At 42.4% G+C, this 27,816-nt stretch overlaps 1 protein-coding gene across 1 annotated transcript; it reads right to left on the bottom strand.

Annotated features, from left to right (window-relative positions):
• Positions 1–978: 978 nt before the first annotated feature.
• Positions 979–25,318, bottom strand: GGH (gamma-glutamyl hydrolase). Its single transcript, XM_060243710.1, has 9 exons — positions 25,137–25,318; positions 16,517–16,631; positions 15,221–15,271; positions 11,529–11,613; positions 9,236–9,374; positions 6,435–6,541; positions 6,259–6,349; positions 5,604–5,741; positions 979–4,130 (listed from the first exon to the last, which is right to left on the bottom strand). Exons 1-9 carry the CDS (start codon positions 25,267–25,269, stop codon positions 4,009–4,011), a joined length of 981 nt encoding a protein of 326 aa, XP_060099693.1. The 5' UTR covers positions 25,270–25,318; the 3' UTR covers positions 979–4,008.
• Between the last annotated feature and the right edge of the window lie 2,498 nt (positions 25,319–27,816).

Below are 27,816 nucleotides of genomic sequence, written 5' to 3'. Positions count from 1 at the left end.
GCCACATCTTACTACCCTTTACTTCAACTCCTCCATCAGTCAGTATAAGCTTGCTAGAAGTCTGAATCGACAAAGGTAGATAGTGTGGCAATAGAGGAACATGCAAGCCATTCTCTGCAGCAATATCACTGAACTCCTCAACTGGGTCAGACTAACTCATCCAGGGAGTAACTATGAATTTACAGTGAGTTCCTTGACAGCCAGCACCATACCAGTTTCAGCTTTGACTTGGATTGAGAGGTGCATTCTGTTTTGTAGAAGCAGCAGCTCCTCTAAGTAGGTTTTCATTCCTAGTGAAGCCTGTGTCTTAATATATATTTGGGCTACCATGAAGTCAGAAGCCTGAGTTTGTGAAACTCTGGGTTTACAGTAATATTCTCTACTTTCTATAGGTATTAATAATAAGAAGAAGAACTGCAGATTTATATCCCGCCCTTCTCCCTGAATCAGAGACTCAGAGCGGCTTACAATCTCCTATGTCTTCTCCCCTCACAACAGACACCCTGTGAGGTGGGTGGGGCTGGAGAGGGCTCTCCCAGCAGCTGCCCTTTCAAGGACAACCTCTGCCAGAGCTATGGCTGACCCAAGGCCATTCCAGCAGGTGCAAGTGGAGGAGTGGGGAATCAAACCTGGTTCTCCCAGATAAGAGTCCGCACACTTAACCACTACACCAAAGAGGGAATTCTTCAGTCCTCCTAACAATTGGGTTCTGATGGGCTCATTATTTAGTTCAAACCCCCCCCCCCCCCCCTCATATTACAGTGCTTGGAACCCAATAGAGAAACTGATATTAAGAGAGAAGGTACTTTTTCTTTTAAAAGTGCAAACCAAAGACTTAGCATAGAACTCTAGGTACTGTGCTTGGAATACCTTGGAGGAAGCTCCTTCCTTTCGTAGCTAAAATAATCCAGAGGCAGCTGCACTGAATGGTAGGAAAGGGAATAAAGATGCATTATCAAAAGGAAGCACTACTGAATATATTGTTGAAACTTCCTTTATTAAAGGTTTTATAGTTAAATATGAAGAACATCCAATTTACTTTAGTAAATAGTTCTGAAGCAAAAGCAGAGACAGGAAGAATGACAACAATAAATTAGCATGGTAAATAAATAACAATTCCACATCATCTTTTTTTACATTCAGTTTTTAGTTAGATAGTATCTCTTCATTTATCACTATTGTATGCGAATATGAACACCTATATAAAAATGCAATTAAGAAAAACATGGCTACAGATACACAATCCTATATCTCAAAGGGCTGATCCTGAACCTTATCCCAAACTTCATATCCCTGATAGCCATTACAAAGGTGCCATCATGTAACCAGCACAAAATGTCCATTCCTATGGATTTGCACACATGGATCTGCACCACTAGGGATGCTGGCAATATATTTATTAAATGAACCAATCTGGTTCAGGGAGCAAATGATACCAAAGAATTAAATGGATTGCACCAGACCGTCCAGCGGCATAAGACTGAGGATGGCATAAGGAAGAAAAAGCAACATTTTGATAGGAATCCAGCCTTACAAATTGGTAAATTCTTCCTGATGCATTAAAACCTTTAATGTGATACTATTACTCAATAAACATCACCTTGGAATGTTCTTTGGTTACAGTAGTGATTGTATAATGGATAAAAGAAATCACAAATTACAATTTTAAAAAATCATAGTCAATGAATCACTGGTTTGAATTATTTAAATTGAGTATGTCTCATTTGGTAAATTAGGTGGTGCATATAGCTATACATGTTCACAAAACTTATGCACTTGTCACAACAGGCACCATCTTAAAAGAGGTGCTCTTTTCTGTGGTAGCAGGAGAGGGGAGATCCAGAGGTTTTTGTCAGTACTAGTAGTAAAATGAGGGGTTTTTTAAACAAGAAAATCCATTGCTTAATTTGCTGCAGGTGATTTATGCAATGAAAAGGCTTCCAAGCAATAAGTTGGATCCATTGACTAGGACTACATGTCTGTCTCCCACTGAACACAGCAGAAACGAAGAAATCATTTGTGGGATCAGACTGCAGAATGTAATGATCTGTTTAGAGCATCAGGATCCCTAGACTGCACAGAAGTGACAGAGACACAGCCCAGATTGATTTGGAGAGAACATCCAGAAACTGATTATGAGCTTGGCCCCAAAATGTCAGATCAAAGAGGAGACAGAGGGAAAAGAGCCTCCAATGGCCAGTGCTCAGCAATGGGAAAGCTCTGTCAGGTGGAGTTCGTTAGTACTGCAAGGGGAAAGCTTGAGAACAGCTCACATACTAGAAGGTCTCTAATAGAAAAGCAACATAAATATTTTAAAAATTAAGCCTGTGTTATTCATGGAAAGCTTTGCTAAAGAAACACATCACAGTTAGAAGCATCTTGCTAACTGGGGCCTGTAGCTAGGATTTTTTTTGGGGGGGAGGGGCGCTAAATAAGGCGCCACTGGGTGGGGGCGGTTAATTTAATTAGTTCCTTTGATTCAATGAAGGCAGCTATCATAGTCTTGAGGAATTGTCCAAAAGGGATGTCTAAGAATTAAAAGTACCTCTCACCGCTTCATTAACATCTGACACAGTTTCCACTAAGCAAAGAAACAGAAGCTCGTATACCTGTCGCTGGACTGGTCCTGCAGCTGGGGAGGGAGTGGTGTGGCCTGCTTCTGCAGCCAGGCAAAGCCTCTATCCCCTCCTTCCAAAAGGAAGCATCAGGAAGAGCCAGTGAGGGCGTACAGCTGGCCATCGAGCAACTCCTGTGCCATCACAGTCCATTTCCTCAGGCCCACGCTAAGGAGCTCGTCTTTTCCCTCCCCTGCACCTCCTCCTCACTCCAACTCTCTTCTTCCTTCTTGAAGGAGCTCTGTTGTGGTTCTGCACCCTGTTGAGTGGCTACAGGTTGTGCCAAGGACAAGGAAGTGAGGTGGGCAGCAGAGCAGCTACACCATCAAAATTAATAATTGAAAGGGGAGATTGGAGTGGAGATGGAGCAAAATTGATAGGGGGCGCCACCTTCGAGGCCCCCCATCCTGGCTACAGCCTGGGTCAGGTGTAGATGGCATGTAGGAGGAGAAACTCAACATCAGATCATTCTACTCAATTTGTTGGGGCAGGCAGAAAAGCCAAGAAGAGGTGAAATAAAGGCTCCCACTAGATGGCTCAGTGTGTGCAAAAACTGTCTCCCTTTTGTATTTCCAAAGAAGTCCTTTGTCAAAAGGGTGATTACCTGAGATTTTTTCTTATCAAGTCACTAAAAATACAGTTTTACATGAACAGAAATATTACAACCAAGATCCTCTGCAGGTGCCAAACTTCAAGGTATAAACTCAAAACCAACAAAAATTCTCAACTCTGAGCTGCATTCTAAAAAGAATTCCATTTCACAGTAACATGAACAGGAAAAAAAAGCTAACAGTGCAATTACAGAGAGATGCTGAAAACAAACAAACCAAACTGTGTACAATGAACTCAACCAGGATAAAAGTCAGTTCTATTGCACACCATCAGCACATGGCAGAAAAGGGCCCATGCCTGCATTCAGGGCCATTAAATGGATCCCTCTAATCTTTTCCCCTTTGGAGGGTGGGAACTTTGGCCATGCATACAGGATCTGTGTGGTTTGCAGATTTTAGGCTATGAACACGAACCACCCAAGTGCTGCTTCTGTCTCATTCTGATCCATGAGATTTGTGCAGGAGCAGACTCTACTACGTGTTGTTTGTGAATAAGGATTTGGGATATGGTCCCCAGGGAAATTCTTCTGCATAAGTCTCATGGATCACAATGTTCTTGCATGGCTTCCCACTTATTTCACTGGGGCTTTCAACAGATATCCTTAATAGGAGCTGAAAACAAGAAGTGGAATTCTACAGAGAACAGGAAAAAAATAATTTTAGAAGGAATGATAAACAGCCTGTATTCTTGCTATTTGCAATGCTTTGCATTAATTTAATTCCAAAAAAATACTGATGCTGAAGAATTTCAAAATGCTCTCTGCTTAAAGACCTCTGAAGACTTAGTCAAAAAAATAAGCCTGCTCAAATGAGGAAAATGTCCCAGTGAAAACAGGATTATAATTATAAATCAGTGCCTCTGTCTCTTCTTTTTTGCTGGGAAAGCGATGATTGTTCTTCCGGGCTGTAAAACATTTGATAAATATAGGTTAATTCAGTGCTGTTGGCTATAAGACCAAATCTTTAAGACCAAACTCTAAGATCTTCCATCTTCAAGGTAGAATTGCATTTAACCCCCTGATCTGAAACAAACTACAACAGTCTCAAGCCTTGTCCATGAAAGGGTTTCCTGGTCACCTTTTCAACGGAATGTCTGGAAGTCGCTTTGCATACACAAAGTTTTCTTTCTTTGGGTTATCACATTTAAAGAGTAGGAAAAGGAAAGGAAAGGTCCCCTGCGCAAGCACCAATCATTTCCAACTCTGGGGTGACATTGCTTTCACAACGTTTTCACGGCAGACTTTTTTACAGGGTGGTTTGCCATTGCCTTCCCCAGTCATCTACACTTTTCCCCCAGCAAGCTGGGTACTCATTTTACCAACCTCGGAAGGATAGATGGCTGAGTCAACCTTGGGCCGGCTACCTGAATCCAGCTTCCACTGGAATTCAACTCAGGTCGTGAGCAGAGAGTTCAGACCTCAGTACTGCAGTACTGCTGCTTTACCACTCTGCGCCACAGAGTAGAGACAGGCATTAACCCTGTTTAAAGGGGGTGGCAGAAAGCCCAAAAAACAGCTAAACAGTATGGAGCAGGCTGCTCTCTCCATTCAGCTGTTTTTGCAGCTTTTGTGGGAAACGGAAAAAAGGGGTTTAAAAGGACAGAGTTCCTTTAAACACCTGCTTTCTGCTCTATCCACAAACTGCCATGAACCTCTACAAACTGTTTTTAAAGGTTGTGGAGGTTCCTGACAGTAGACCAGTCACAAACTTCAGTTTGCGAACCACAAACAGCACAACATTTGTGACAGATTTTGCTTCATGGTTCAGTTTGTGCTCATCCCTATTAAGGATTACCTCTGATACAAGTGCACACCAAGTGGAAATTTCTACTGACATCAACACTGTTATATACAGGAGTTTAGGCTGTAACAGTATCAAAAGGAACAGTGACATAATAACTTTGAGACTGTGGTGGAAGTTTCTAGATTTGCTTGTGATGCTGAAGTCATGAGAACAAATCAGGGACTGCAACAACAGATAACCAGCCAGCCAGCCAGCCAAACAGTGACTTAAAATTCTCGTTTTATAGATCAGGTTCATTTGTTAAAAGTTCAGTTTAAAAATTAATATTGTCCCCTCCACCTTATAAATAAAACATAGCATTATTTGGCCTACTACTGACTCTTTAAGAAAACTTGTATGTATCATACATCTGATGAAGCAGACTCTGGTCCTCAGAAGGTTGCACCAGAATATTGTTGTCAGCTTTTAAGGTGGTTGTTTTGTCCCTTAACTATTTAGTTTAGATTTTTTTTTTTAGCTCAGCACATAGCAATGAGTTTACAGCTTATAAACCTATCTCCTTTCCGAATCAAATATAAATTCACTTCATTCATCTACAAACCTAAAATATTTAGTCTTTACAAAAACTCCATACCTTCATTAACTAAAAAGTCAGCAATGTAATATGTTACTTTCACAGCTGATCGAGAATGTGGTATGCCTGTTTCATTCTTCCATTCAAATGGATTTTTCTCTGGATGCCACTGGACACCATACACAGGGTATGCATAAGCTAAGATGAAAGATGAAAACTTTATATAGTGCTATAGAGAATTCAAAGTACTTCAGAACAATATTTTGTTGTAATTCTTATAACAACCCTGTAAGGTAGTTCCATATTCCATTTCTATGATGCAATAAAAGTTAGAACTTCCCAGAAGGATGCTAATGCATCAAGTTTAGGCACATCTGAGTTGTGTGGGATGTGCTTGAGTTGAAAGGAAGGCCAAGTTATTCTCCTGCAAGTTGTTCATCATGGCCTATGTGAAGGGGGGGGCTCAGAGAGCTGCAGAATAAAGATCTTCGATTACAGTGTTGAACAGTCTTCCCTCTGTCTCCTATTTCCCCTGGAAAAACTGAGTCATGAAAAATGCATGGCATGACATCATCCCTGCCCCCCAGTTCACATCTTGGCAGGAGTATGAACCGTTCCAATACAATGATATCATGTGTTCTGGGTTATCAAACACTGATCTATCAGCTGCAATGTCTGGTAATTGTTAGAATGTAAGTGTTGACCCAACTATTACCTTCCATGGTGGATATAAACTCTACTTTGTCATGGACATTAGTTGTGACAATCTTATAGAAACTGCGTAATTTTTCATTGTTTGTAAAATTCTGTAAGAGAAGAAAACAATATTTTAAATCGACATTTAACCATGCAATTTTATTCTTGACCACTCTCTTAAACACACACAATTACCTTAACCGAGAGGCTCCAGAAATGGTAGTTTGAAGTCACAGGCTCAGAAGCCATCTCTTGCAGCAAATCATTAGGGAAATCGGCAAATATCTTGCTGGCTTTGGCATCTTAGACCAAAATAGGTAAAAATTATCATCAGCAGGGTATCCATTTATTTAACTGCAGTCTGCTCAAGATGGAAAAATAAATTTACCCAAGGTTGAAAGTCACATCAGAAAGAGTGGAAATCACAGATGGTGCCCAATATAGCAAAACAGCTTCCAATCAATAAGCATACAATAAACAAACATCAATAAACCTTAGATCACTTGCTAAATGTTTATTGCACTGCAGTGCAAAGCAGTAAATATACAGGAACACCCTTATCACATTTTAGTGGAATTCATTCATTATGAGTATATTTAACATCTACTAAAAGGATGCGATCCCACAATCTGTTAGAAGAGGGTGCTGTTGGCTGATGATTTTTCCAGCTCTCTCTTCCCCTCCCCCCTCCCTAGCAGCCATTTCAGACCCTGGGAAAATTTAGTGCCAGGACTGAAGGACCTGCATGTGGCCATGAGGGTTGGGAAGCTGAAGTGAGGAGAAGGAAGGAAACGGAAGATTGGTATCACTTACCGTGAAGCTTCCTTCTTGGTGGACTGGCAGTGGGTCGGTCCGACTACTGGGTATAGGCTCCTCCTCCTCTCCACAGGGTCGGGTCTTCTTAACTGATCCGGAGGGGGGGAGTGGCCTATACCTAGATGTTGTAACAAACTAACCCCCTACTGATCCACCTACTTAGACATTCATAATGACCTTGTGCAGGAGAGAAGTTATCAATCATCTTTAGTGATGTAGACACTGACCAATAGCAGCCACATTCTACACACTAGTCACAACTAGTGACTAAGAACACTAGACCTCAGAAAAAAGCATATTTATGTTGTCAAAATGTTGTATTCTGAAGACTGAGAAAGGCAATATTTCTTTCCTGCAGTGTTATTCCTAGCAAACAAGTGAGTAAAAGTTGTAAATCATAAAGGCATCTGATAAGGCCTTGTTAAAGTACTGACCATATTAGCTGATGGTTTTGCAAAATGCTATTGAGATAGGGTTGCCAAATCCAATTCAAGAAATATCTGGGGACTTTGGGGGTGGAGCCAGGAGACATTGGGGGTGGAGCCATAAGCAAAGTTGTGACAAGCACAATTGAACTCCAAAGGGAGTTCTGGCCATCACATTTAAGGGGACCACATACCTTTTTAATGCCTTCCCTACATTAGAAATAATGAAGGACAGGGGCACCTTCTTTTGGGGCTCACAGAATTGGACCCCCTAGTCCAATCTTTTTGAAACTTGGACAGCATTTTGAGGAGACCCATCAGATGCTACACTGAAAATTTGGTATCTCTACCTCACAAAACCGCCCCTCCAGCTACCCCGAGATTAATTCTCCATTATACCCTATGGCCCAGCAGACATTTCCTCCCCCACCCCAGTTCTGATGACCCTGAAACTCCAGAGGGCCTCCAAACCAGGGATCCCCTGCCCCCACCTGGGGATTGGCACCTCTACTCATGAGTTGCTGAACTTCCAAGTTTTTCACAGTAACACAGGGCAACCAAATGTTCAAGTTTACCTAAACACTATGCAAAAGACCTCTGCAAAGTTTGTGCAACAAACAGAGGGTCTGGGCTCCTTTCACAGCCATGTTGTTCTGCCTCCCCCACCCCCCCTCTCCTTCAGCCTTAAAGCCGCAGATACACCATCCAAAGAGGAAGGCTTTCCAATAGAGACTGAAGCCTCCGGAGGTGGAAAGTCACATGATGGCTGTGGGGGCGGGCTTGCCCCCTCCAGCCAGCTGACTGGGGGCGGGAAGGAGCCTGAGAAAGCGGGAGAACCCCTGCTGGGACCTGGGGATTGGCAAGCCTATATTGAGAAGGTATAAGGGACTAACCAGGCTCCACGTATGCCCTGTCCACAGTTTAGAATGCAAGCAGACTAAACATTATAGTTATTTTTCACTAAGTATGACCACATTACAATAGAGCTTTTGATTGCGTGGATCACAAAAAGCTACCAACAGTTTCGAAAGAAACGGCTGTTACATAACAAGTGATCATTTCCCTCCTTGTCTCCTGGAGAAGGAGGGAAAGAGCCAGAGCTTTCTTTGCCCAGTTCCCTCGATACCATAGGAGAGATACAAAGAAAGCACCCTTAAGACCAACAAAGAAGCCAAGGCCATTAATGACAGGATGTTTTGCTCCAGCAGTTAATTCACAGGGGAGCCACAAGTTGGAAGCAACCTGATGGCACATAATATACACATGACCAAGGGCACAAAGTTCAAATGTATTTTAACATACAGATATGATCCTTAGACTTAGATACAGTATGGTAGGATTCAATTTTTTAAAAGAAAAAAATTACAAACTGAGATTTTCTGTGGACTTCTTAAGCAAGCCCCTTTCAGTGGTGCTAGACCAGGAGTGTGTCTGCGGGAGCAATAGTGCTGGTAGCAGCAGTTGCTGTTGTAGCACAGCCTCTAGAGGCAAATCACATTACTGGGGAGATTGCTCCTGCCCCTGCCCCTCATGTCTGTTGCTATTGGTGGTCTATAGCAAAGGACATCTCACACCAGGTACAGCTTAGATCCAAGGCTACAGCTTCCCTGGATGCCAAATTTCAGGTTTATTCAAGCCATTATTTCACCTTTTTGTCATTAGATTAATTATGTCTACCAGTTTTGTATGCTCTTCCACACACAAGAGTTTCAGAAGCTAAAAAAGCAAATGAAAGCCTTTTAAAAAGTGTTTTACCTTTTGTAAAATTCAGTGGAAGTGCAAAATTATCAGTATTAGTCCAAGTAAGCAAGTTCTCTCCGCTAGTGAGATAGGTGAGCAGCTGGTGTCCCAAGCATGTTCCCCATATGGGAAAATAGTCTCCTTTCTCTTTAGCCTTGATAGCAAAAAAAGAAGAGATTAAGAAACAGAACAATACATACAGATCTTATACTTTCATATTCCCCACTGGAGCTATCTAGAGAGACCACAGGAAGGTTACAAGCAGACAATACAAGAGAGTTATTGACAGGGCTGAAATAAAGTGCAGGCTTGGCAACCACAGGGATATTTGCTGGTATCTTCCCTCAATGTTCAGCTTTCAATTTAAAAAGAAAAAAATCAAGAAATTCTCCAGCCCTTTTGCTAATATCAGGAGAAACATTCAGGCAGAATTGTATTCCACTGCATGGAAATAATTAAGCTTGTCTTTGCTTCAGCGTTCTGGCCCAAGAATTTAAATATACTGGAAAAATTGTTGCACATTTGCTCCTTATTTTTAGACCATATTAAAATCCTACATTAAACATACCAATATATCTGCATTTAGGTTTTTGCTGTTTTGCATTAAATTACAGCAGCCTCCCACCCAGAGATCATCAAGTATGGCCATCAGATAAAAAATGGCAACCATACATTTCAGTCTAGTGACTGCCTCACCCACAACACAGAATACAATAGAGGCCAGTCTCATCTTTGGCCTAGGTTTGGGCTTCTGGAGCATTAGAAAGTTGCAAGAAGTTCCATCCTTCCTCCTGACTCCTCTGAATAGAGGAGGGATAGTACCAGTGATGCCCAGAACCAACACTAACCAAAATTTGTGAATTCCATTAGCAGAATAACTTCAACCCCACTATCTGCCTTTCAGAGTATTTCTGGCAACTCTGTAACTCTGTTGTTTCTACAGTATTTGATTGCTGCCCATACATTTATTGTTGGCCCAGGAGTAGCTGCTGAATGCAGGTTAATTCTATAGAAGTGTTAGTGAGAAAGACATCTTCATTTTCACCAGTATAGCCTTAGTTTAAACTGATCTAAAAGCTACTTAAATTGAGAGCCAGTTTGGTGTAGTGGTTGTGTGGACTCTTAACTGGGAGAACCAGGTTTGATTTCCCATTCCTCTACTTGCAGCTGCTAGAATGGCCTTGGGTCAGTCATAGCTCTTGTAGGAGTTGTCCTTGAAAGGGCAGCTACTGTAAGAGCTTCCTCAGCCTCACCTACCTCATAGAGTGTCTGTTGGTGGGAGGGAGGTAAAAGGAGACTGTGACTGCTCTGAGACTCTGAGATTCAGAGCATAGGGCAGGATAAAATCCAGTATCATCATCATCTTTTAATCACACCTCTGCTTTGGTGCCTAGAAGTTTAGCAAGAAGTCTACTTACAGACTAAATAATAACAGCATATATCATTAATTTGTAAGAGAGTGAAAAAACTAAGATCAATGAATACTCAATCAGATAAAGCAGTAAGAGACATTGTTATAAATCTGATAGTATCATTCCAATAACCTTAAATGTTTGTATTTTGTTGCTCATTTTAAATAGAGAAATCCAGCATAATTTCAAAGAAGCAATCCACAGAACACAATTCTCAGAAGTAATAAAGTTATAAAGAAGAGAATAACAGTGAAAGAATTTTTTTTAAATGTAGACTGTGTGTATGTGTGTAGTGTATACAGAGACACATACATACATACATGTGCGTGTGTGTGTGCATATACACAAACACATAATTACATACAATATATATATTGAGCTGAGAGTGTCCCAAGTTCATCCAGCAAGTTTCCATGACAGAGTGGAGGATTTGATCCTGGGACTTCCAGATCCCAGTCTGACACTTTAACCACTACAACATGCTTGGCTCCACATCATGCTCTAGCCCACAGCATTATGGTATAAGTAATAAACTGAAATACTGCTAAATGCTAGCCATGATTGTTATTTACCTTTTAATATAACGGAGATTAGAAAGGAATAGTCATGGCCCTATTCCTGCATATGTATGCATACTATTTCTTTTTCTTTTCTTTTTAAAGTGTCACTTTGTAAGACATATGTCCATCAGGGCAAACATGGGAAACTCTCAAGTATGTTTTATCTTTTTAGGACAGACATCACAACTTCCAATCCTGCAAGTGCAGTAGAACTCCGTACATCCACACAAAGGTAAGGCAGAGATCCACAGCATCTGCCAGCTGGATAGTGTGCAAATTTAAACTCTGATCTTGATTTCTGACCTCTGCCAAAACAGATATCATTTGAAAGCTGACCTCTACTGCTTTCTTGTAGAATATATTCGCAACTCTGGAGAATTCAGAAGTCTTAAGGTCAACACCACCTCCAGGATAAAGTATCCTAAAAAAACACAAAAAGATGGGGTAGCTTTTCTAGCAGCAAGGAACTGCCACCAAAGACCAACTACAAAGTCAAAACATAATGCAGCTAAAACTGGATAGTAAAAATGGAAGCATAATCAATACAAATGTGAAAGAAAATGACAGATTAAGGGAACATTCAAGTTATCTGGTCAACTGACATTTCTCACCTCTTTTAGATTACTACTGCTATTCTATCAGCATGGAAACTAGCAGGAATCTGAGGAAGGGAATGTATGAAGAAATCGTTTCATTTTTTAAAAAAAACTTGCTAATCAGTTTTTTAAAAAACTTGCTAACAGTGTTATCAGTTCTGGAAATGAACTCTGACGGAACCCACTATCTTCCTCTTACCCTTCACCTACCCAACATGCCAGAGCAATCAACCTACCCCATGTTACATGCTGTTAATCACACACAGACATCTCAATAAGTGAAACTGAAGTTATCACTGGAGATAAGAATATGACTCTGGACACTTTCAGAAAAAAATGTTTTGAGAGACCACCACTATCACACAGCTAACCCATAGCAAGTACAGCCAAGTGAAAAGATTGCATTCTTAATAATCCTACACTAGCTACTCATACTGCAACCATATTAAACTAGTCCACGGTTTCTAGAAAAGTTTTTGCAAGGCTTTCAGGTGACTAGAACTCTGACAGGAACCCCCCCCCCCCCGCCCCGACATCATTCTCTGGTTACTGGCAAACTGTTTTAACAAGTGGATGACACCAGATATGCACCAATGAGCCCTGTCACATTTATGTTCCCATTCTCATCAGCCTTCTATTCTTATGTTAGTATTTTTCTTTCTTTAAAACATTTTAAGCCACCTTTCCACTCAACTCAAGGTCTCAAACAACAGCAAAATGAAAGCAAAATCTAAAATACACTGCCCACCTGGGTCCAAAACACATACACAATCAAAACAGAGCACACAGATACATGAACAGTAAAGAGTTTCAGTGAATGTCAGTGAGAGAACACCAAACAAAACATGGTTTTCACCTGCTGGTGAACTGGGCCAGAAGCAAATGGGGAGCCTGTGTAGATTGAACAAGATTGGAATGATAAAGTTCCCATGATCCACTCCAGTCAGAATTCTGTCCAGAGCATTCTGTGCCAATTGTCACATCTGTGCACTCTTCAGAGGACATCACATGTAAAGCACATTGCAGTGGTCTGATCTAGATGTTACAAGGACATGCACCACAGTAGCAAAATCTTTTATGCCTGGGAAAGGCTGAAGCTGGTGAAAGATGCTGTCCAGCACTGTCACTTGCTTTTCAAATGTGATACCCAGATCCAGAGGCGTTCCCAAGCTATGGATCTACTTTTTTAGGGGAGAGTGCAACCCTAGCCCAAACAGGAAGCATCTCAACTCCTGGAACAACTGTTCCTCCTGCCAGTAGCCACTCCATTCCATTGGGATTGAGTTTCAACTTGCCAACCCTCATCCAACCCAAAACTGCTTCTAAGCAGTCCTGGTGCTAGGGGTTTTTTCTGCCCAAGGCAGAACCCTGTGCCAGCGTCTCCTCCCCCAGTGTCTAATTGTGTGTGCCACGATGATGCCACCTGGAAGTGATGTCATTGCAACGGCACACGGCATGCCCCCTGCCTACCAGCCCGGTCCCACCTCCCCCTCGGCTGTGATGCGGCGCACCTCAGCCCTTCCGCTCCATCTCCCCCCCGTGGCGCAATCACAGTGTGCCGTGCCTCGGCCCCACCGGCTGCGATGCAGTATGCATCTTATGCTTCCTCTTCTAAGAACATGCTGGATGACGCTTCTCCTCCCTCCCTTCTGGAACCAGAAGGGAGGGGGAGCCAAGCCTCCTCCAGCACATTCTTAGAAGAAGGATAAGATGCACGCCATGTTGCAGCTGGTGGGGCCGAGGTGCGGTGCACTGTGATTGTGCCAGGGGGGAGGCGAGGAGGAAGGGATGGGAAGGGAGGGGGTGGCGGACTCCCATACAGCCAAGTTGCCAACAGGGGGTTGGGGACCCCCCGCCTTAAAGCCCAGAAAGAACACTAGGCACCTTCCCCTGCCCAGTGTGCTCCGAGTTTCAGAGTATGTTGGGCAGAGGAAGCCACATTCTTTCTTGGCTCGGAGGGATCGGGGGAGCTCCTCTGACCCCTCAGAGCCGAGAAAGGCTCAGGGACGGTGCGAGCAGGGATGGAGAGGGGGCGCCTGCCCCCGCAGGAGTTGGCGCCCCAGGCTGTCACCTAGTTCACTGACTCCCACATGTTGTTCCTCCTTCTAAGCTCCAGTTCACAGTTTCCACAGCATATTTAAGATTTGCTGGAAACCAGATGACCTCTCCATGTGGCTTCCTAAACACATTCAAAAGCGGGGGAGGGGGCAACATGGAACCTTGTGGGACCCTGTAAGCCAGAGGCCAATAGGCTGAGCAGCAGTGAGCTTTTCTGACCCTTCAGAGGGTAGCCAGACCAGGCACTTAAGAATAAATTAAGAGAATAAGCACAACCCACAACATTTAGACAATACTCCATATTTTCCATGGCAATATTATTTTTCTCTTCTCAAAGAACAAGTTTAGAAAAACAAATTCATACTGTTTAAGCAAGTTCAAGCAGCAGTAAATTGGACCTAGAGCAACTTTTTTCCTGGTTATAATTTTTTGAAAGAGAAGAAAAGCCATTTTTTCATTATTTATTAAATGAGAGTGACATCAACAACATTTCTGGCACCTTATCTAATTCCCTGCACATAATTGTGCTGAGAGTGCTGAGTCCCATCAACATGCCCCCCTTGCTGTACAGCAGCTAGGCCCAGCACTAAGGGAGTGCCATCCCCTTGCCTTCAGCTGATATGCGGTTGGCTTAGTCAAATTTCCTTCAGCAACAGAATCTTCAAGGTGACTCCCAGGTTTCCCTGCCCATCTCATTTTTATTTCAAAAACTGTATTTATTTATTTTTAAAAATCAAATTACGTAAATTTTTATTTATTCATTTATTTTCAGACAAAGAACCCTATCTCTGGTAGCAGCTCCTGCCAGCAAACAACTTACTAAATCTTGAGGTGAGTCCACCCTGGCTCTGAACTTGGCTAGTGCAACTACTGCCTTCAGACCTCGGAAGAAGGTGAAGCAAGGACTCTCTCACACCCAGTTAGAGACAGTCCCAAAAAGTTTGTGCTAGGCCTTGAAGCAACAAGATACTCCCATACTGTATACAACTTAATGCATCCACATATGAATACGCAAGTAAATCCAAAAATTCAGATGAAATATCATATTTTCTTTTCGAATAAAGGCAACTCTTTCTTTGACTGCAAGGTCTTACTTTGCTTCAGTCCATATTTCAATACATAAGAGTAGCTACTGTTTTCTCACTACTGAGGAATTACTCATTTAGCAATTACCAAGGCTCATAAGATCCAGAGCTCTCGTCCTTGTGAGATGTTTCAGGAAGAGGAAAACTCCTCCCTTTAAAAGAAAAGCTAAAAATAGTTAGCAGCATATCTATAGTGACTGGGTAGAGCCTGGGCCTCAGATGACCTAATAATCAGACCGCTGGACTACACTGCCATAATCAAAAAGCTGTTCCAAAGTGGCACACTTACCCATTAATAGATTGGAAAATCTTATTATATTCTTCCTCTGAACGATTCAGTCTGGAAAAACAAAACAAGTATAGTATAAACATACAGTTCTGATGGGGTACATGCAGGTTTTTCCAATAAGGTAAATGGTACCCTGCTGCAGGGACACTCTCAGATCAGGAAAAGAAGAAAGCATAACTCCCCTTTCCCCATAGTATTGATCTGAATCAGTCTGAGAAATGAGTTCCTAGCAGGAAACTCACAATTCACATCTGATGCAAGTCCTTTTCAATACATTTTTAATCATGTCCAAGGAACTAAAGGTGACACATGCAGTTTCCTGTTTTAACTTTACAACAACCTTGTAAGGTGAGCTAGGCTGAGAGAGAGTGTAGTGGGCACAAGGTCACCCAACAAACCTCATAGCTGAGAAGGGGTTTGAGCTTGGATCTTCCTGGTACCAATCAATTAGTCTTGCCAGCCCCCAGGTCCCAGCAGGGGGTCCCTCAGTTTTGTAGACTCCTCCCCACCACTAGCCAGCTGGCCAACAGGGGGAAGCCCTGCCCCAACAGCCACCATGTACCTTTAAATCTGTGCAGGCTTAAAAGAAGTTTGCAAACTGCCTGTGCTTTGGATTGTTTATGTGCCTGTAAATCTGAGCAAGAGGAAAGCTGAATGAGCAGGGTGAGAAGGCAGAATGTGTGAATCATGTATAATAATAATAATAATACATTTTTATTTATACCCCGCCCTCCCCGCCAAAGCAGGCTCAGGGCGGCTAGAGAAAGGAAGAGAAAGGAAGAGAAGCGAGAAAGGAAGAGAAGCGAGTAAGTCCCTCTGTTTGTTTGGATAATAGCTCCACTATTTGGCTGCTCTGCTTTCATTTTCCTGTTAGTCTGAAGAAGATAGTTGCTATACAGCAGATGATTACATTCAGCAACTCCTGTGAGTAAATTGCCACAGTGGGATCACAAAAGTGTGTGCTGTGTTTATTTTGGCTGCTTTGTGAGAGTATGTGTGCATATTCACTTTCATTTAGAGGAAGTACAGCTGCTGGGGTATGAGGAAATGAAGACTGTAATCAGGGGAACGGCACATTTTAGGGAATGGGAAAGTCTCCTAGCTCCACCCACAAAGTCTCCTGGCTCAACCTACAAAGTCCCCAAATATTTTCTGAGTTGGACCTCACAACCCTAAAATCAATAAAGCCTAACAATTCTCCTATAATGGTTCCAAGTAATTGGCTGGTATTCAGCGCTGAGTAAAGCACTCTCTGTGTCTTAAGTGGCATATAGTACACCATTCATGAGAACTTGCCTTACTGGTACCACACGAGCTCCAGCAGATTCAATGAACTTTACGTACGAAGCAGCAATATAAGAACTCCCAAGTTTTTGAAAGCTTTTGAAGTCAGTCTCCTGTGCCAATATCCCTAAAGAGACCCAGAAAAATAAAGAGTAGCTATTTTATGCTAATAATAATCATAGATCATTATACAGCAACATGTATATGCTAAATAGAACAGCAATGGAGACTGTAATAATTATATTCAAAAATGAAACCTTACATTAGAATCTCTTGGAGAGCCAGTTTGGTGTAGTGGTTAAGTGTGTGGACTCTTATCTGGGAGAACCAGGTTTGATTCCCCACTCCTCCACTTGCACCTGCTAGCATGGTCTTGGGTCAGCCATAGCTCTGGCAGAGGTTGTCCTTGAAAGGGCAGCTGCTGTGAGAGTCCTCTCCAGCCCCACCCATCTCACAGGGTGTCTGTTGTGGGGGAGGAAGGTAAAGGAGATTGTGAGCTGCTCTGATACTCTTCGAAGTGGAGGGCGGGATATAAATCCAATATCTTCTTCTTCATCATATTCTTCCATCAATATTTCACTCCACGCATGAAAGTGGTGCTTGCTAATGATAAGCCATCTCAAAAGAGACTGATTCAAAGCAATCATATTCAATTTTGACATTATACTCATTTCCTACCCAGACAAGCACCTCTTTCTAATCCAACATGGCTCAGTGGTAGAGCATTTGCTTGGTAAGCAGAAGGTCCAAGGTTCATTCCCTAGCATCTCCAACTAAAAAGGGTCCAGGCAAATAGGTGTGAAAAACTTCAGCTTGAGACCCTGGACAGCCGTTGCCAGTCTGAGTAGACAATACTGATTTTGATGGACTGAGGGTCCATTCAATATAAGGCCGCTTCATATGTTCATATAAGCAAGCAACGAAGGGCAGATCATCAAGTGTAAAGAGATGTGAACACATGAAGCTGCCTTATCACGGTCTGTAAAGGTCTGTTTCTACATAATATTTGCCATAGCCATCCATGGCCACTATCTGTGGATATCTAAATCTGCAGATCAGGGCCACTTGGAGGCTAAAGAGATTTTTCTGCACACTTGGGGTAATCCTCAGGTATGCAGAAAAATCTGGGGGGGGGGGGGGGGGGGTGGAACACACAAAGGAGGTTTAAATCCCCTGAAAAGTAAAGTAGTGATCTCTGTGCAAGAGAGAATGTACTTACCTTGGAAGTCAGCAGCAAGGCAGAGTCAAGCTGGGTTTGGAAGCGGCAGCCCAGCCCAGGAGTCCTGCTGGCAGCTGCTCTGACCCAGCTGCTCCTGTCAGAGGACACTAGTTGCTGGGCCTCCTGTGGCTGAGCTAGAGCAGCTGCCAGTGTGCTCCTCTGCTGCTGCCAGGCCCAGAGCATCAGCCTGAGTCCTCTGAAGGGAATCAGTGGGGGGAGGGGAGGGATTCCTCCCTGGCAAGTATCACAGGTTCACATTTTTTGTCTACTAACTGGCAACGGCTTTTAGCTGGAGATGCTAAGGACTAAACAAAGGACCTTTCTGCACACAACTCAGATATTCTGCCTTTGAGTCATGCTCTCTCTATAAGATAAATGTGGATCTGCTTGGTTTCTTCTGCATACAAATTTACACAGCATACATATTATGCAACAGCATATATGGAGTGTGCATACTGTAAAATATGCATATCCATGATTGCCACATCTGACAGTTTATACAATATTCTACTTCCTTTATTTAGTTGCAGAAAGTGAGTTAGAAATATTTTCATCTCTGTTTAAAGCAGGAAAGCTCTGTATAGTTCTTAACTGGAAAAAAATCAGATTAGTTTCAAAGAATTTGGGGCTGGTTTTGATACAATTTATTGTGCAAGATCCAAAACTATGATTTAGTACTCAAGCTAACTAGTTTGTAGAGAAGCAGTCTTTGTTCATCATGCTCAGGAACAGTAAATTTCCAAGAACTCAGCCTTACAAAATCCTATTCTTTATATAAAAGTGTCCTGCGGAAAGAAAATGGGAGTCACTTAATCAACCTTAGGATTTGCTCACTTTGTTTAGTAACATCTTCAAAATATACACTTCACATGCTGTATTTTAAAATATTTCCAGTACAGGGATTAATCTGATGCACTGAATTACACAGTCTTTATAAAAATTCCCATTAAAGTCTTTCACTTACTACCCTAATGCTTTATTGTCTAACCTGTACAAATGGATGGTTTCCAGTTAGCAACTGCTCACTTTCTAACTCTGTCCTTTATAAGGGCCTGAATATATATTTATGAAGTTATGTAGAACTTGCCTTCTAAAAGGTCTTTACATAGGATTCACACTAAAATACTATACTGTAATGCTTTCTTGTAAGTCATGCAGTTATGCCACATGACCTACTGTGCAATTTTGGAAGAATTATAGCAGGATTCACCAGTTTGCACTGTGGCAAAATTTCAGAGCGCTTCTGACTTCTGAGACACCTGTGACTGAATAATAAAGATGACAGTAAAAAAAAACAGGAAGGTTTTAAAGTTATTGGCAGTCACACACAAAAACCTCCCACATCTAAGGGGAGGGACAGATTACTATGGCAGAATTATGAATTTGGCTGAACTTTACTATTCATATGAGAAGTTCCTTTATCCTGATAGAAAAACCTGCATATTGCAGGGACTCTGTGGGAGTATAATGAATCTCAGGCATCAAGCCCTATAAAAGAGGCAGCCGCAACAAATATGATGCTCCTAACCATTGGAGGAGGGGGGGGGGGAGTATATGCAGCAAAGCCTCTCATAGAGATCTTGATGGCAACAAGACTCTTGTGGAATAAGGTGTTCCTTACGGTGGGCCAGATCTTGCGTACTGAGAGAACAGTCTCCATTTATATCATGGCACACAAAGCCAAAGCTGGTTCCAGAATCCTATGACCTTATTCAAGATAGAGATGTAGCTGGAAGGTGGATACTTAAAAAAAAAAATAACCCACGTACAAACACATGGTAACTAGCAATGTTCAATTTACCTTTAACAAGAAGTTTTTAAAAAGTTAAACTTTAGAAACAACAAAATTGTGTGGAATAAGAAACTGGAATTTGATCAGCATTTCAGGTCCATAGCACCAGAAAGCCGTTCTTGATGAGCTGCATTGGCAAGATACCTGATCCAAAGGTTTATTTTGGTGGACACTGGCAATGGACCAACATAAAATGGGGGGATGGACCGTGGCAACGCACCAAGATATAAAGGGGGGCACCAATTCTCAATTTTTTGCAACAGAAAATCTAGAAATTTGGGGGAAGAGTAGTGGCAAAGGAACTTCCTATAAAATATATTTTCTTTTGTGAAAAGAGTGAAATGCTTTCTAAAGCAAGATTTTACTCAACATGCTTCGTATTAAGACAGTCTAGAGCCCAACCTTTTTGAGTGTGCAGGCACCTTTGGAATACTGACCCAGGATACCACAAAATGACTGCTGCAGGAGGCAGAGCCAACCAAAGAATGTCAGACAGTGATGTTATACGTAAGTAACTCTTCAATATTTCAGGCAGAAGCTCCGCTTCACAATGCCTTTTATAAAGGAATATACACTGTTTAAATATATTTCCTGCATACAACACAACATATCTTCAGTCATGCAGTGAAGATCCTTGTGCTGTGGTGACAAATGCTGCCAAAGCATTTTTTTTTTACTCTGCACAGCCAATCAGATCTCTAGTGACCAATGAGAAGCTGTGTTGGACAAAAGCCCCACCTACTTTCTAAAAATACATAGTGGGCACCAGAATGGTGTTGGCAGGCACTATGGGGCCATGGGGAGCACACTGGAGATCCCTGATCTATAGCATTGTTTTTAAGGATATGTTTGCTTAAAATGTGGATTACTTTGTCCACTATGATTATTATTTGTCCACTCTTGATGGTCAATGTGTTCAGTGTTAAGTTTAACATAAAATTCAAACCTGCTGATAGTCCTTAACATGGTGACTGAGTATTTCTAAATCCAAATAAACCATATGAGTACAAATTTAGGATTTCTTGTTTCAATTTTTATTTTTTTCCCTACTTGTCAGATCACAAAAACTAAGATACATGCACTAAGGAATCACATGGTACAACAGTCTGCACCTCTCTAGTGATGGGTATATTTGCTGTTTTAACTGATGCATTTATACTAAAATTTTGATAACAAAATTAAGAATTATGCATGTTATGTGCTTAAAGCTGTAAAATAAGCTTCAGTTTGATATCAATTTCAAAGGACTTGGAAGGGCGTAACAATTTAAGACAGTTCTTTTAAGTTTTGCATATATTTCCCTTTCCCCCAAACTTTCTAAGGCTTTTTTTTTTTTTTGAGAGAGAGAGAGAGAGAGAGGAATTTACTATATTGCATTCAGAGCATACCTATTAAAGATGCTGGCAATCTATAGGGTGTGTTAGGTATAATTTCAGGGCTGACTTTCACAGACATACCTTTTCCCATTACCACATAGAAGTGTGTGTTGATTTTTCGTAAGTAGGCTAAAGCAATTACTACACTCTTCCAGTTTGCCATGGACACACACTAGCCTTCAAGTTCCTCCCATCTGCCAAAATGAAATTAGCAAATGCATGTACTGCAACAGGATGTACTAATAGGAATTATAGGATTTCCCATTGGAAACAATGGGAGAGGGTTGAAGGTCCACTGGAAATAAATGGAGCCAGGAATGCAAATTGACTTACATGGACTCCATTGAAATACTATACAGCATGAGAAGAGTTGTAAAGAAAATGTGGAATGAAGTTTTCATTAAAGCCTCTGGGCCCAGACAGCCTATTTTGGGATTAGAATGAAAGGCCCCAGAGGGGAATGACAGGCCCTGCAGGAAGCAGAAGTGTTCTGGGACTGGAAAGATAGGCCCCAGAGTGGAATGACAGCCCCTAGGGGTAGCTGAAGTATTCTGGGACTGGAATGACACACCCAGAATGGAATGACAGTCCCTAGGAATAACAGGTGTGCTCTGGGATTGGAATGACAGTCCCTGCAGATAGCAGAAGTGTTTTGAGACTGGAATAACAGGCACCAAAGTGGAATTACAGCCCCTAGGGGGAAGCAGTTGTGTTACAGAACTGGAATGACAGTCCCCAGAGTGGAATGACTGCCCCTAGGAGTACCAGAAGTATTCTAGAACTGGAATGACAGGCCCTCAGAGTGGAATTACAGTCTCTGCTTGTAGGAAATGTGTTCTGGGACTGGAATGACAGACCTCAGAGTAGAAAGACAGTCCCTGGGGGGTGACAGGAGTGTTCTGTTACTGAAATAACAGGTTCCTGAATGGAATGACAGCCTCTGGAAGTAGCATAGGCATTCTTAGACTGGAATGAATGGTCTCAGAATGGAATGAATGTTCCCCAGTAATAGAACCTGTACTCCTGGACTGGAATGACAGCCCCCAAACTGCGAAGATGGTCTCTAAGAACAGAATGAGTGCTCTGGGACTGGAATGATTGCCCCAAGATTGAAACAATGGGTCTTGGGAGCAGAGTCAGTGCTCTGCAACTGGGATTACAAACTGTAGAGTGGAATTAAAAACTTCACATTTCATGCAATATTTCTAGGTGCGTAGCTTTCAACAAATCAGCTCCAATTCAGTAATTATCCTACCTTAGTTTCCTTACAAATTCATGAGGTTATGAGCTTGTCATAGAATTTTAAAAATTATAGAATCAAAGAGTTGGAAGGGGCCATACAGGCCATCTAGTCCAATCCCCTCCTCAATGCATGTTCAGCCTAGAGTATCCCTGACAAGTACTTGTCCAGCCATTGTTTAAGACTGCCAGTGAGTGGGAGCTCACCAACTCCCTAGGTAGCTGATTCCACTGAACAACTCTAACTTTAAAACAGTTTTCCTAATAATCAGCTGGTACATTACCACCCTTAATTTAAAACCGTTACTGTGAGTCCTATCCTCAGCTGCCAACAGGAATGGGTCCAGCCCTACTCTATGCAACAGCTCTTCAAATACTTCAAGAGAGAGATCATGTTCCCCCTCAGCCTCCTTTTATCCAGACTGAACATTCCCAAGTCCCTCAGCCTTTCCTTAAAGGACTTTGCCTTCAGGCTCTGATCATCCTCATCACTCTCCTCCGCACCCACTCCATTCTATCTACATCCTTTTTGTAGGGAAGCCTACAGAACTTCACATGCAGCCTGACTAGTGCACTGTACAGCGGGACTAGGACATCTTGCAGTTTGGATGGTATGCCTCTGAGGACAGCAAATTGGAAGGAGATTGCATTAGCCTTTTTTTCACTGCATCACACTTGGCTGCTCATATTTAACTTACAGTCCACCCATACCCCAAGATCTTGTTCACACACACTGCTACCCAGAAGTGTATCCCCCATCCAGTATGCATGTTCCCAAGAGTCATTTTGTAGAAAAATAGGTGGTGGAGCTCATCCAGGGATTGTTATGCAGCTGCAACTACTATTCAATGGACAAGGTGGGAAGGAAGAGGTGGAACTCTCAGAAAGATTCAGGAGCTGTGCTCTTGTGAGCTCCTGCTGAATCCGAGGCCTGCATGTTTCTCATTTTTTTACCTGATGTAGAACTTGGCACTTATCCTTGTTAAACCACGTCTTGATCACATCTGTTCACTTTTCCAGCGTGTTCAGATCTTGCTGAATTCTATCTCTATCTTCATGTGTTTTCTCTGCTTCTCCCAACTTTGTATCTATCTTTACCTATTATTATTATTAACATTCCACCCATTACCCCATGGGGCTCAGGGTGGAGTACATCAATATAGTTAATAATAAAATCACTAATGTGTTTTCTGCTCCTCCCAATTTGATGTCATCTGCAGATTTAAAGAGTGGCCCCTCCAAACCCTCATCCAGATCATTAATAAAAATATTGAAAACTACTGGGCCAGAACAGATCCCTGTGGCACCCCAATGGAGATCCCCCTCCATTCAGAAAAAAATGCCATTGACAACTACTTTCTGAGCGTGGTTCTCCAACCTGTTCCCTATCTAACTATCCTAGAGTACAGTCCACACTCCTATAGTTCACCCATCATAACATCACGGGGAATACCCTATCAAAAGCGCTTTACTGAAATCCAGGTAAACTACATCAGCAACATTCCCTCAATCCAGTAAGCTTGTCAATGAAGGAAATTAGGTAGGTCTGGCAGGACCTGTTGGGGACAAATACATGCTGATTCCCCGATAACAAATCTTGCCCTTCTCCCCTTCCAGTTCCAATAACCAGTTCTGATGCATTCCAGACCTCCATGTTCTCATTATGTGTCACACCCTGCCTGAGTTCCTTGCACATTTTTGCTGACTCTGTTGTCCAGTGATCCAGAGAACCCCCTCCATAGTCTATCTGTGAAAAATCCCATCCATTACTCTAGTTCAGGGGTCCTCAACTTTTTTGAGCCCATGGTGCCTTTGTAATTCTGACACAGCATGGTGGATACACACACAAAATGACTGCTGCAGGAGCCAGAAAACGACCACTGGGTGCCTCTAGTCACATAATGAAAATCCTCATGTAGTGGCAACTGCTACCAAAAATTGGGGGGTGTCATCCCAGTCCTAGAACACTCCTGTTACCTCCAGGGACTGTAATTCCACTCTGGGGTCTGTCATTCCTGTCCTAGTTCCCACCTGCTACCCCTGAGGACTATCACTCCACTCTGGGGCCTGTCATTCCTCTCCCAGAACACATCCACTATCCTTAGGGGCTGTTATTCCACTCTGAACCCTGTCATTCCAGTTCCAGAACACATCTGCTACTCCTAGGCACTATCAATCCACTTTGGGGGCTGTTATTCCAGTCTCAAAACACTTCTGCTACTCCTAAGGGCTGTCATTCCATTCTGGGGCCTGTCATTCCAGTCCCAGAACACACCTGCTACCCCAGGGGCTGTAATTCCACTCTAGGGCCTGTCATTCCAGTTCCAAAATACTTCTGGTACTCCTAGGGCTGTCATTCCACTCTGGGCCCTGTCATTCCACTCCCTGAACACATTTCCTATCGTCAGGGACTGTCATTCCACTCAGGGAACTGGCATTCCAGTCCCAGAACACACCTGTTACTTCTAGGGACTGTCATTCCAGTCCCAGAACACTTCTGCTACCTGCAGGGATTGTCATTCCAGTCCCAGAGTAGTCAATCTGGGCCCAGATACCTTAATAAAATAACTCCATTCCACATTTTTTTCTGCAACTCTTCTCGTGCTGTTATGTATTTCAATGGAGCCTATGTAAGTCAATTGCCATTCCTGGCTCCCGTTACGTCTAATCAGCCTTCAATTCTCTCCCATTGTTTCCAATGGGCAATCCTGTCATTCCCTTTAGTACATCCTCATGCTATGTGAGAAATGTCTAATTTTAAAAAATAAATGAACAAAAGCATGTCTCAACTGAGCTAGATGGCCATTTGTCAACGGGCCTTCTTCCTTCTACACTAAGGAGGCAACAGGTCCGACAGGTGTTCTAACCATAACTATCAGAGGAAGCTAAACATTCCTTTGTCTGGGTGAAAGGTGAGGTGTTGTATGCTTTTATTTTGAATTTTTCCCCCCTGTTCCACCTTCCCCGCCCTACCATACAACCAATCCTCTGCTGGTATTAACTCACCAAGGATAGGTCTGTCATTCCTGCTGTCCTCCGGGAGGCTCTGTAATAGCAAAGAGATTGCTACGGGGCTGCAGTAGAGAGCGAGGAGGCAGCAAGCGGCCAGCATGTACACAAGTTCCTGGCGGCTCGGCATATCATTAAGCTCCCAGCAGTTCCGCGCAGCTCTTTTAACAACAAGCTTCAGCTGCGCGCTTCTGCTCCGAGCGCACAGAAGCCAGGGCCCGAGTTGCAACCCCGCCTACTCGCGATGCCTCCTGGTGGCAGCCGGCATGCTGGGAAATGAAGTTCTTAGTCAGAACGTTTTTCTTGAAAGGCATTTCCCTTCTCCTTCAGCCCAAAGCCACTCTTTTTTCTTTTTTAAACACTGGAGAAGAGCTAAAGATACCCCTCTGGAACTGCTGTGTAAGTGGGGAAGAATTTGAAAAGGACTCCAAGAAGAAAGCAGAGCGGAGGGAGCAGCCTCTCTTGACACTGATTAAGGCTACAGCAACGTGACTTCTTCTTTTGCGTCACAAATACGGACAATCACATTCCTTTAGAATGGATTAGATCAAAATTGGGTTTGAAGAAAATGTGTCTGAGACCCCTAATGAGAATTTCCCTGTCCCGTGTGGTGTAATGTTCAGACTGTCACGCCAGGATTCGGGAGGCGCAGGTTTGAATCTCCACTATACATTGGAAGATCACTGGGTGACCTTGAACTGCTCTCGCTCTCTCTCAGCCTAATGATCTCTTAAGTACTCTTGAGTCTCCACTAGGGAGAAGAGTGAGGTATAAATATCTAAATAAATAAATTCTACAACATACGTTTTAAAATGCAGGTAACTACAACTTTTGAATCTGAGCATTTTTCAGGTTCAGACCTATAAATCCAGATCTGATCCTCCACAACATGAACTAAACTTTATCCATCTCAAGTGTAAAATGCTATTAGAGTGAGAGAGTTCAGTTCCTGTTTTGAACAACTTCAGGAGAAGCAGAAATTGGCTTTTAGAAAAAAGAAGAATTCAGCATTAACCTTAAAATTCTTCAGCCTGACTTTTATAACCAGATTATGGCAGTCTTCCACTACGCTTCACAATTAACTCCTAGCAGAAGCAAGGACCCACTGAAGTGCAAGGATGTTATACCAAGGGGTGGGCCTTCTTGCACACTTATTTGGAATTTAGATTTTCATGGTTGTGTAAGAGTGCAACCTAATCAGATTCCACTGGTATGATCCCAGATAAGCTCATTTCCGGATTCTGGAGGTTATGGTAATCCCCCCCCCCCCCCCCCCCGTTGCTGAACTTTTCTCATGCCACTTATATTTCTATGGGAATTAAACTTTTATTAAGCAATGAGGGTTTTGATGGGAAGACTGACTGAAAAAAAACCCCACTCTTTTCTTAATAAAGTGTTAAAATAGCTCAGTTAGTTAAAATAATTCAGTTACTTTTCAAATACTTTTAGGGCCTCAAGAGGTAGGGTTGCCATCTTCCCAGTCCCAGCAGGGAACCCTTGGTTTTAGGGGCTTTGGCCAGCTGGCTGGTGAAGGTAGCCCCACCCCCAAACAGGGATATAGCTGTGCTTCATCATGCCAGTAATGCCAACGATGTCATTATGCCAGCAACATTGCACAGTGACACTTTAGTTTTTGGCAAAACTCTATGGTTTGATGCCAAATTTACATTGTTTCGCCCAAAAACTACAGCATTGTCCCTGACATTGCTGCCACTATGATGACACTTCTGAGTGATGTGATCACATCACCACCCACTCCCAGACCAACCCCCAAATTCCTCTGCCAGAGCAACAATAAGACCTGACATCCTTCTCAAGAGGTGAAACAGTTTGAAAATTTGAGATTGGAGAAGAGCCATTCCCAGAAAACCAGATTATAATTGCTCCACTGTAGTGCAACGTAGCAAAACTAGACTGGTTTTGATTGCTACATAGAAGGGGGGACTCCTGAAGATGCATCAGAGGCTATCATGAATTTTGAAAGCCGGAGTGGTTTAATTTTGCTATTACAACTATTATCTACTTCCAATTTCTCTATGTAATAATTCCATAAAGCACACCGTACCAGAAAGACTGAAAGATTTATTGGAACTAAAGCGGGGCCTTTCCTAGTCTCTGCTTGAACAAACAGTAGCAGCCAACAGCTAGCAGAGGAAGTAAAAACAAACTACAGCACAGGCTTTTCAGTCTAAAGGAATCAGTTCAATTAGGGAACATCACCAAATTAAAAACTTGCCATGATGCAATACTCTATAATGTACGCATTATATTTATATATGCAACCCCCCCCCCCCCATAGTCTAATGACAGTTTGTAAAGTGTGTTGTGAAAGCCATATTGCTCTTCAGGTTTTCAATTCAGTTCCACCTTGAAACCTTACTTAGGAAATAAAAGCACTGTTGAAATGAGTAATGTTGAGCAAGCTAGCAATGATGAAACAGACCTTTTGAAAGGATTGCAATTTATATCTGGCTTGCAAACAGAATGATTCCCGTTTCTCAGGAGGCTTTATCCGGATACAGTTCTGGTCACAATGAATGAATGCTGGGGAAGCCCAGCAACTATGAATATTTAGCATCATTTCTTCACCTCAGTAAAAAAGCATTATTTTCAGATTTACTATTTCAGGTATTGAGATTCCTTTCAAAGGCACACACACAGTCAGCATGTGTGTAAC

Source organism: Heteronotia binoei, chromosome 7 (assembly GCF_032191835.1).
Source record: "Heteronotia binoei isolate CCM8104 ecotype False Entrance Well chromosome 7, APGP_CSIRO_Hbin_v1, whole genome shotgun sequence".
Lineage (NCBI taxonomy): Eukaryota > Metazoa > Chordata > Lepidosauria > Squamata > Gekkonidae > Heteronotia > Heteronotia binoei.
The sequence above is the reverse complement of the archived record's forward strand: the minus strand, read 5'-3'. Positions and strand labels throughout refer to the sequence as shown.